The 11,369-nt window shown below is 44.3% G+C and overlaps 1 protein-coding gene across 1 annotated transcript in view; it reads right to left on the reverse strand.

Moving 5' to 3' along the window:
* Nucleotides 1-11,369, reverse strand: part of ATP10B (ATPase phospholipid transporting 10B (putative)) — a 118,290-nt gene that overhangs the window by 25,011 nt on the left and 81,910 nt on the right. Inside the window, exons 15-17 of the mRNA XM_024750608.1 lie at nucleotides 5,199-5,523; nucleotides 2,301-2,377; nucleotides 829-954 (exon numbers count right to left, since the gene is read on the reverse strand). Coding sequence (XP_024606376.1) covers nucleotides 829-954; nucleotides 2,301-2,377; nucleotides 5,199-5,523 — 528 coding nt within the window. The remainder of the gene's footprint in view (nucleotides 1-828; nucleotides 955-2,300; nucleotides 2,378-5,198; nucleotides 5,524-11,369) is intronic.

Raw genomic sequence — 11,369 nt, forward strand, 5'->3', positions numbered from 1 at the left:
GTTGAAGTAACTCTTTCAAGTTTACAAAGCATACTAGAGTCAGGCAAGACTAAAACCCAGATGATCACCCTGCTCTAAACATTTTTGCTAATGTATATTTTATTTAGAAGTCCTTGTTGGGAATGCCGGCGATGTTGAAGTGATACACAGGGTCTTGGGTGGAAACCTTCCCCCTTGCTCTCCTGAGGGTCAGGGTTCTGCTCTTGCCTATCCGGGTGACTCTCTGGGGAGGAAACCTAAGCTACAAGTTAGGCGAGTTGTTCTTCAAATCCTTCTTCCTTGCAGTCAGAAAAGAAATCTCATTCATGGAGGCCCTCTAAGAGTTACGACAGCAGCAACAATGATAAAAAGAAGAATGGCTAACTTTATAGGGTGATCACTTTCCATACAAGCTGTCAGTTCATCCCCATGGCAAGTGTGCGAGAAAGGTACTATTACCATCCCCGTTTTAGAGATGAGGAAACTAAGGTGTGAAGCCATTACCAAATACAGGAGCCTCAGTTTGAACCAAATCTGATCTGACTCCAGAGTGCGCACGCTGCCTCCTATGTGCCAGGTGCATGCCAGACAGTATTGCCAATGTTGACGATAACCTCACCAAATAGTACTAGCCCCATTTTATCAAAGACGAAATTGAGGCTCAGAGAACTGAATTCTCTTGCCCAAGGTCACCGAGCTAGTAAGGGACAGTTTCAGGATTCAAAATCCAGGTTAGCCTGACTTATTTCCTTACATAGAGATGCTTTGTCTATTTCAGCGGGGAGAGCTGGCTGTCCCCTGGCCAGGACTCCCAAGGCTCGGGTGGGAGGTTAGCGCAGGGCTACTCACCACGTTCTTGTAGAAGTAGTACGCCACCATCCTGGCCAGGCGTGAGTAACACCAGTGTCCGTGCACAAGCAGCAGCTTCTTGAGGTGTCTGAAGTGGGAGATGGCAAAGTCGCTGGACATGACGGCCTGAGAGGGCAGAGCAGACACATCAGCTTCCAGTCACTGCTGCCAGTGCACCAGAGAGGCTCCCCTGAGGGTGCTCCTCCGTTCTGGGTCCACAGCCGGGAGGGTCTAAAAGACCCTTTGTCACGTGCAGCACCCTTGGGTGGCTTTATGGACTCTGACACCCCACCCTCTCCTCTGGGAAATGCAAATCCCACTAGAATCCAAGGAGGGCAGGTCAGAAGGGACCAGTGGTCTGGTCTGGCCCTTCACCTCCTTCCACTTATCCAATAAGCCTTTCTTGTGAACCAGTGTGTGTTGGGCACCGTCTAGGGATGTGATGGTTGACCAGGGAGTAGGGGCTTCCATGCAAGTGATCCTCAAACCTCTCAACACCCTTGGCCACCCACCAAAGCAGGCCATTTGCTCCAGTCTCATGTGGAGCTGATGGATGGATAGCTCTTCCTTTCCATGGAGCTGAAATGTGTCTTCTGCCCTTGGGATGACTCAGAAACAAGGCCCAGTTCATGGTAATTTTTTAGAGTATGAGGTTTGGACGTGCCTGGTTATAAATCCTGGTCCGAGTCTGGGTCAGGGCGTTTAACCGCTCTCAGCCTCAGTTTCCTCATCTGAAAAAGTGGAATAACAACCCCTAACACACAGGGTGGTGGCTGCTGAAGTTAACTGGGATAATAAGTGTGAAGTGCGAATAGAGTGCTGGCCTACGATAGACACTCGAAAGGTGACGGTGTTCATTCCTCCCCACCAACAAATTTAGGCACCACCTAACGTCTGCACTGGTGGTGGGAATACAGTTGTTAATGGTTCAGAGCCCCAAGGTGGGGTCTGTCTTAACGGGAAACATCAGCAGCTCAAGTTAGTATGTTTGTTCCAAGCTGAATTTGAGTAATTTTGGTACACTTTTAAGGTATACCAAGCAACTTACAGGTCCATCTAGCCATCACGACTCAAATGGCAATTGAAAAATATTTTCCGATGTCCTTACGGCTGTCACTGCTCACAGAGGGCACTGCAAACTTGGATGTGGGTGGAGGTTACAGGGAGGAAGCAGGGAATCGGGAAGGCTTTGTTTTCCCTGAACGGTTGGGTACTAGTTGGCTTTAGAATATGGGTATCGCCAGCTGTCTATAAGAAGCCAAGCATCTTTGATCACTCTCTTTATTCTGAAGGACTGGGCAGTAGGGATGTGGTGATGGAGGTTATGTATAGGCAAGGATATCTGTCTTTCAGATGATATTCTGCAAAGCTCTTCAGTATAAATACCTCCAACACTGTGGGGAATTGCTTAACTCACTAATAAGGATAAAGGAGAGTAAGCAAGTAACAAGTAGAGTTGAAGCAAATGATACCTGCATGCCTTCCTGTCCAGATATTCCAATCCCAATATCAGCAGCTTGAATCATGCTTACGTCATTGGCTCCATCACCTGAAAGGAGAGAGGTCATGAGATCCTGGTCCAACTGCTATGTGACAATGAGAAGTTTTATACAAGTGGCACTAAATCGTCCCTATTTTATGCACAAGTGAATCCTTTTAATGTTGCTCTGAATAGTCCTATAGGAAGAGTCATTGCTACAGGACTTTAGCCTGAGAGATCTTTTCTTCTTTGGACAGGAAGCCCTACTCTTTCTTTATCATTTACCAAATATTTATTGTGTCTTTTTTTTAGGTACAATGTTAGGTATTGGGAATACAATGGTATGTGAGTCTTGGGCAGTGCTTTACAGTTTGCCAAAAAGGCCTTCTCAGGTGTTACAGTGGGCTTCACTGAGAAGCAGATGGAGAATTAGAGCAACACAGGGGCTCGGCAAGGGTAATCCAGGTAGTGAAGGGACCCGGAAGCCCTGGAACTAAGATCTTTCTGTTTCCACGGCCAGCAAACCTCCCCTCACTCAGTATAATGTATACTGACCATATCAAGACAACTGGAATGCTGGACAGCTAAATCATCAGAGATTGTCAGTGGTGTCCAAGGACAGAGACAATGTTCAGTGATGTTTCTAAATAGAGGAACATGGGATTGACTCATTTTTCAGGTTGAGGTACATTGAGTCACTTTGGGTTCCCAGTCAGTTGATTCAGGGAACTGGAGGTTAGGGCATGGAAATACATACACACACATGCCACCTTTTATACCAGCACCGTCAAACAGATTTTCCTGTGATAGAAATGTCCTATAGCTTTACTGTCCAATTTGAAAACCATCAGCCCCCTGTGACTACTAAAATGTGGCTGGTGAATTTCTATTTAAGTTTAACTTTAAATAGCCACATATAATAGGTGGCAACCATGTTGGACGGCACAGCTCTCAACAGTGAGGTCTTCCTCACGAGCCTGGCTTTTCCAGACTATGATGCCTTATCCATCAGACTAGAGTTGAGCAGACTTTTTCTGTGAAGGGCCAGATAGTAAATATTTTAGGCTTTGTGGGCCAAGAAGCAAAACTGAACAACTGTTCCTGCTGAGAGGCAAATCGTTTTTACACATTTTAGTATTAAAAACACAAAAACCATTCTTAGCATCTCTACAGAAACATGCAGTGGGCCAGTCTCAGCTTGTGGGCCATGATTTGTAGGCTGAACTGGCTTCATCCTTCTCCTTCTCCTGGCGCCACCTGTTTTTCCAGTGGGTTCTCATAATGATCTGCAAGTCAATTTATATGAGATATTAGAGAGAATATGGATTTGGGGGAGAAAATTTCCTTCTCCTAATTATCTGGCAACAAAATTCATTAAGCTCAAAAATTGTGTCAGTGTAAATTGCTGTTATTCTTCTAACCATGATTTTTTTTTCCTTGATAGCACAGCAGTGCGTGATTTTCATCTTCCCCATGGCAGAACAAATCCACCCTTTAACCTCTTCTGTTAGCAAGGCGGTGGAAGCAGAGGTGTGGAATCCCACTATTTCTTGCCCTGCTGGTTTTGTTTCTGCTGCTGTGGCAGTGAAGCCAGTCCCTTACCTCTGGGAATCAATCCCGGGCTATTGCCTTGAACGTGTCTGAAGTTTGGAAGAGGACAATTCAGGGAGTACAATTAGGATGCAGTTGCTAAAGCTCTGCTCCCTCTATTCTTTCTGCCCACTCCCTCTTTTTTTTTTTTTTTTTTTTTGGTTTTTAACTGCTTTTACCTGAAGACCAGGAGAAAAGGAAAAAAAAAAAAAAAAAACCCCACCAATGTAAAGTAGGCCCCTTATTTGAAATGCCAGGAAAGAAAATCTCTTTCCATGTCTTTGCAGGAGGAAGAGAACCTGAACCATCTGTAAGAATGTCCTCACACAAAAGCAACGTTTACCATGTGCTTGGTATGCGCTGGGCACGGGATGGAACTGAGTAAGACTGACATTGCCCCTCCACTCAAGAAACTTCTGGTCTCCTGAGCAGCCCAGCACTGAAGGCGTAACAGTGCTGTGGAGCTCTGTGGGAGCCCACGGAGTAAAGGAATATTAGGCGGGATTGGAGGAGATTTTACAGACGAAACGGCTTGAGCAAAGGTCAGGAAGCGAGAGAGGACAAGGCTCCTGGAGAATGGTAAGCAGCTTCATGTGGTTGGGACATGGACTGCTGAATGCTGTGGGAAGGAAGGTGGCTGGAGAGATAATGGAGCCCAGATCGTGAAGGTTCTTGTAAACCAGCTTTGGTTGTTCCTGGAAGGTTTGAAGTAAGGACACTTAATTTCTCTGCCTCCACCATGGCTAAAATTTTATCCCCTATGAGAAATTCTTCAACAGCCAACAAGCCAGCGTTTACTGAGGGTATGCTTTGTGTAGAGTCTTATATTGAGAAATGAATATACAACACTAAACGTGGGACAAGCTTCACTTTTTAGATCTCCCCACCAGCCATCAACACTCGACAGAATATCAAGTCCACAGGCACCTGAGGTGCGTGGTATTGTGCCATGTGTTAAGTATTGAAGGGCACATGGTCGGCATCCCAGAAGCGAGTGGGCCTGAATGTATATTGGGCTCCCTGGGTATTCTGAACTTGAGGCCCCTCTTGCCTTTGGCCTCCATCCAAGTCCTGACTTTTCCTTAGCAGACCTGCTCACCCTGAGAACTTGGATTTGCTCGCCCACCCTGCTCAGCTGCTGCTCACATGCTGACTGCCACATCTTGATTGTCACTTTGAACTCTCTCCCTCTAAGACAGTGACCCTCAGCTTGAGCATCCTGACGGCGATACGTGACCCCTCACCTCTGGTCCAGAGTGGGCTTGCCCAGCGTCCCCCCACATCTCCGCATGATGGGTACCTATGGAAAGGGTCATGGCTCTTAGCCTGTCTCGCGCCAGCTTGACGAGCATACTCTTCTGGAGTGGGGTGGAGCGGCAGCACAGGACAGACCGGCAATACTGGGTCAACTCCAGAAATTTCTCCTCCAGTTTTCCCTGGAAAATGGCATTCAACGTCTTCCCATCGATGACCAATCCAACCTCTGGAACTGCAGCTCCTGAGGTGGGGGGTGGCGTCGCAGAAGGTAGGCGGAAGAACCCAGGGAGCTTGTGGTCCGGCTTCTGTGGTCCATGAAGTTGCTTTACCTCTTCCAATACCAAGTTGAGGATGGATTCACATGTTTCCTATAAAGAGCAGAATAATGAATTTGGTGTCAGTAAGCAACATTAGAAACAGGTTAAAAATGTCACATTATCCTTTAGTTAAAGAGTTATAAAACTCTACCCCCATAGAGATGACCCGGGATTTCAGTCTCTGATTTTGACATTTCTCTGCAATATTTCAAACAGCATCAGCGCAATAGTAATTTGGAAACAAATTAATGGCCAAAATAGGAGAGACAGCTTGGGAATGGGAGTGGAGATAGCACAGCGAGATGGGGGACTTTTACAGGGATGATAGAATGTAGTAAATGATACTGATACGATAGCAAATGATGACAATGGGTCATGCTGGTATCCTACTTTCCATTTCTCACAAGTCATTTCTGTTCTCCTTTGTTCCTCAGAACATTCCTGTGTGGTAGGTAGGGTGAGTATTACTGACTTTAGTTTCGAGATGAGGAAATTGAAACAGTGAAATCCTTAGTAACTTGCCCAAGGTCATCTCGAATTGTGGCTGCTTAACTGAAAAAATACATTGCGTGTTTAACCGTTTGTATAGATGTATTGGTCGTACTGGTTAAAACTGACCATGTGGGCTTCCCTGGTGGCGCAGTTGTTGAGAGCCTGCCTGCCGATGCAGGGGACATGGGTTTGTGCCCTAGTCCGGGAGGATCCCACATGCCGCGGAGCGGCTGGGCCCGTGAGCCGTGGCCACTGAGCCTGCGTGTCCGGAGCCTGTGCTCCGCAACGGGAGAGTCCACAACAGTGAGAGGCCTGCGTACCGCAAAAAACAAAAAAAACTGACCATGTATGTGAGTCGTATTGAGTTTTTCTGATGTTTACCTTGAAACATGGTGAAGAAATTATTTCCTCTTATCAATTCTCCTCCATTACTTTTGATTGTATCAAAGATAAAGACAGATCTTGGATCTGAAGATATCCTTAACACCTCTTTCACTTGTTTAAACATCACTTTTAAATAAAGATAGAGAAAAGTGGTGGCAGTCAGCTGTATTATCAATTTTAACTTCATTGTTCTGTTCACGGGGTCTTTATTTAGCAGTGTTCTTTTATCTGTGGCAAGGGATGATGATTTTTCATTTACTTCAGTGCTAAAAATTCTTCTAAAAATAAGTTTTGAAAAGTTCAAAGTGAGTCTATTTAAATGAAATCATTAAATAAACAACAGTATAGATAATATGTGGATTTAGGCAAAAATCGTGAAGGTTGTTCTGAAATGACAAGTTTGGAGACCCCTGATCTAGAAGCTTCTGAGAATATTTGGAATAATTTCTTCTGGAGTGAGCAGGACTGCAGCTCATTATTCTGGAGGCTTCCTTTAGGGGATGCTAAACTGAGCACTGCAAGCAAGAGGATGTGCACAGGACCTAGCGGGGCCACAGGAAGTAGTTCAGGAGCAGGTGGTTATACCCGAAGCACTTTTCTGGGAAAGAGATCAAGGTAGTCCTTGCTGGAACTTGGGGTTGGCACACAGTATATACAGGCATACCTTGGAGATACTGTGGGTTTGGTTCCAGACCACTGCAATAAAGTGAACATTGCAATAAAGTGAGTCACATGAAATTTTTGGTTTCCCAGGACATATAAAAGTTATGTTTAGTAAGTATGCAATAACATTATGTCTAAAAAAACTTGTACATATGTTAATTAAAATATTATGGCTAAAAAGTGCTATCATCTGAGCCTTCAGCAAGTTGTAATCTTTTTCCTGGTGGAGGGTCTTGCCTCGATGTCCGTGGCTGCTGACTGATCTGGGTGGTAGTTGCTAAGGCTGAGGTAGCTGAGGCGATTTCTTAAAATAAGACAACAATGAAGTGTGCCACATCGATGGACTCTTCCTTTCATGAAGGATTTCTCTGTAGCCTGCAATGCTGTTTGGTGGCATTTTACCCACAGTAGAACTTTCTAAATTGGAGTCAATCCTCTCAAACCCTGCTGCTGCTTTATCAACTGAATTTATGTAATATGCTAAATCCTTTGTTGTCATTTCAACAGTCTTCACAGCACCTTCACCAGGAGTAGATTCCATCTCAAGAAACCACTCTCTTTGCCCATCCATAAGAAGCAACGCCTCAACTATTAAAGTTTTATCATGAGATTGCAGCAATTCAGTCACATCTTCAGGCTCCACTTCTAATTCCAGTTCTCTTGCCATTTCCACCACATCTGCAGTGACTCCCTGCACTGAAGACTTGAACCCCTCAAAGTCATCCATGAGGGTTAGAATCAGCTTCTTCTAAACTCCTGGTAGTGTTGGTATTTTGTCCTCTTCCCACGAGTCACAAATGTTCGTAATAGCATCAAGAATGGTGAATCCTTTCCATAGGTTTTCAATTTATTTTGCCCACAACCAGCAGAGGAATCACTGCCTATGGCAGTTATAACCTTATGGAATATATTTCTTGAATAATGACTTGAAAGTTGAAGTTCCTCCTCGATCCATGGGCTGTAGAATGGATGTCATGTTATCAGGCATGAAAACAACATTAATCTCATTGTACCTCTCCATCAGAGCTCTCAGTTGACCAGGTGCATTGTCAGTGAGCAGTGATATTTTGAAAGGAATCTTTTTTTCTGAGCAGTAGTAGGTCTCAGCAGTGGGCTTAAAATACTCAGTAAACCATGCCGTAAACAGTTATGCTGTCATCCAGGTTTTGTTGTTCCTTTTATAGAACACCGGCAGAGTAGATTTTAGCATAATTCTTAAGGGTCCTAGGGTTTTCATAATGGTCAATGAGCATCGGCTTCAACTTAAAGTCACCAGCTGATTAGCCCCTAACAGAGTCAGCCTGTCCCTTGAAGCTTTGAAGCCGGGCATTGACTTCTCTCTAGCCATAAAAGTCCTAGACTGCATCTTCTTCCAATATAACACTTTTCTCTACATTGAAAATTTGTTGTTTGGTGTAGCCACCTTCATTAATGATCTTAGATCTTCTGGATAACTTGCTGCAGCCTCTACATCAGTACTTGCTGCTTCACCTTGTACTTTTGTGTGATGGAGATGTCTTCTTTCCTCAGTCCTCATGAACCAACCTCTGCTAGCTTCAAACTTTTCTTCTTCAGCTTCCTCACCTCTCTCAGCCTTCATGGAATTGAAGAGAGTTAGGGCCTTGCTCTGGACTAGGCTTTGGCTTAAAGGCCTGTTGTGGCTGGCTTGGTCTTCTATCCAGACCACTAGAACTTTCTCTGTATCAGCAGTAAGGCTGATTCACTTTCTTATCATTCATGTGTTTATCGGAGTAGCGCTTTTAATTTCCTTCAAGAATTTTTCCTTCGCATTCACAGCTTAGCTAACTGGCACAAGACACCTAACTTTTGGTCTGTCCCAGCTTTCAACATGCCTTCTTTACTAAGCTTAATCATTTCTAGCTTTTGGTTTAAAGCTAGAATTTCTAGCTTTTGGTTAAAAGCTAGAGATATGCAACCCTTCCTCTCAAACACTTGGAGGCCATTGTAGGGTTATTAATTGACCTAATTTTGATATTGTTGTGTCTCAGGGAATAGGGAGGCCTGAGGAGAGTGGGGGGAGATGGAGCAACCTGTTCGTGGAGCAGTCAGAACACCGACAACATTTATCAGTTAGGTTCGCTATGTTATATGGGTGCAGTTCGTGGTACCCTAAAACATCAAAGAACACTAGTCACAGATCACCATAACAAATACAGTAATAATAAAGAAGTTTGAAATACTGCGAGAGTCACCAAAATGTGACACAGAGACCCAAAGTGATCAAATGCTTTTGGAAAGATGGCGCCAACAGACTTGTTCAATGCAGGGTTGCCACGAAACTTCAATTTGTAAAAAACAGTATCTTCAAAGTGCAATGAAGTACAATAAAATGAGGTATGCTGTCAATTCCTCCAACATGTGACTGCAGCAAGTCACTGGAAATATAAGCTTCAAAATAAAGTCTCTGAATCTACTTATTTCAAATTTTCTATGTAATAATCATAATCGTTACCATTCATTTAACATTCAGTATCTGTCAGGTACTGAGGCAGGCAGCCTCTAAGATGGTTCTCAGTGATCTCCATCTCCTGGTATTCATGTCCTCCCTTGTGTAACCTCCAACCCTTGAGTGTGGTTATGACCAATGACTCCTTTCTAACGAAGAGAATTCTGCAAAAGTGATGGGATGTTGCTTCCCAGGTCAGTTTACCTAAAGACTGTGGCTACCAACCTTGGCAATCTTTCTCACTCTGTCTCTTGAATGGCTTACCCTGGAGAAAACCGGCTGTCACGTTGTGAAGCAGCTCGGTAGAGGGGCCCCTGTGGTGAGGAACCCAAGCCTGTCAATAATCATGTCCGTGAGCTTGCAAGAAGGACTCCTCTCCATCACCAAATGACCCAACCAGTTGAGCCTTTAGATGAGCTCACATCCCTGACCGATAGCCTGACTGCAACCCCAGGAGAGACCTTGAACCAGAGGTACCCAGCTAAGCTGCTCCTGGACTCATAACCCACACATACTGTGGGATAATAAACGTTTACTCTTTTCAGCTGCTAAGTTTTGGGGTAATTTGTTAACTCATATAAATGCAGTGCTAGTAAGTATTGTTCTTCTGTGAACTTATTTAACCCTCCCAGTAGCCTCTGAAATAAATCTTTTCAATCCCTATTCTACAGATGAGAAGAATGAAGTTCAGAGAGATATGGTATCTGGATCATATTACGCCTTCAATATACGTTGTTAATAATAATAATACTTGCTATTACCAGTTCCTATCTAATACTATATAGTCCCTTCTAAAATTCCTTGACAGATCAACATTTCCAGTGATGGGTTAGTAATTTTCTCGTGTTATGGATGAGAACCCTGAGTTCTAGCCAGGTCCCATAGCTTGCTTATAGCTTTAAGATACATAACAAAGAAACCATAGCCCGAAAGCAATTTATATTGAATCAGGCAGATTAAAACCCTTGGAGGAAATATCCACCAAATACGTAATTACATTAAACTGGGGTTTAAATAAGTCTGAGATTTAGAATAGGTTTCCCCAGTTTCTGTCTTAACATATCTCTGCACCTACTACCTTCCCAAGGGGATGAGAAAACCTAATTTTCCAGGTTTAGTGGGCCTGGGGGTGTAGGCAGGGTCCAACATTCAGGTACCATCTTGGAGGGTTGTGGACAGCTTTAAAATTCTTGACAGTGACTGAGCTCAACTTGGAACGTGGCCCGCAGTTCCTTAGGAACTTTGGCTAATTAATCAAGAGGCATCTTCCGCTTCCTACAGGAATGCATTGCATTTAACGGAACCCACAGAAGCCCACTCTATCCCCCTCAGGAGCACTCACAGGCTTGTTGATATCCTCCTCCTGGAATCTGCTGGAGTGAAATGATCATTGCAAATGGAATTTCCATTGCAAGTGGGGCAGGCAGACATCCACACTATTACAGGGATCAAGCTCTCAAGCCAGCTGCAAATTAGTTTCTTTCCTAGGCGTCACATTAACGCCAAGATTTCCCTGAGAATAGTTTCATTTTGAAAATTCATTGGGGTTTAATCTAATCATGGCATTATCTGTTCACCTGACAAGAAAGTAAGTGATTTTCCCAATTCATCTAAAGGGCCTCTGACACTTTTATTAGCATTCACTACCTCTTTTTAAAAATCTGTGTACGTGGATTCTTCATGGAATGAAAACCAAATTGAAACCTGTAAATGTCTCTTCTGGGTCCAGTTCAGCCCCAGGCAAAAGTGAAGGAGTGAGATTGCATCATCCTTCCTGCCTCTCTTTCTGCGCTGTTCTCTCCATCTTCCATCTTCCTCCCTCTCTCCATCCTTCTCCCCATGGTATGTTCTAGGTCTCCAGGAGCCCCCCCCCCCCCCCCCCCCCCACCCC

Source organism: Neophocaena asiaeorientalis, unplaced genomic scaffold, assembly GCF_003031525.2.
Source record: "Neophocaena asiaeorientalis asiaeorientalis breed wild unplaced genomic scaffold, Neophocaena_asiaeorientalis_V1.1 scaffold527, whole genome shotgun sequence".
NCBI classification, from domain to species: domain Eukaryota; kingdom Metazoa; phylum Chordata; class Mammalia; order Artiodactyla; family Phocoenidae; genus Neophocaena; species Neophocaena asiaeorientalis.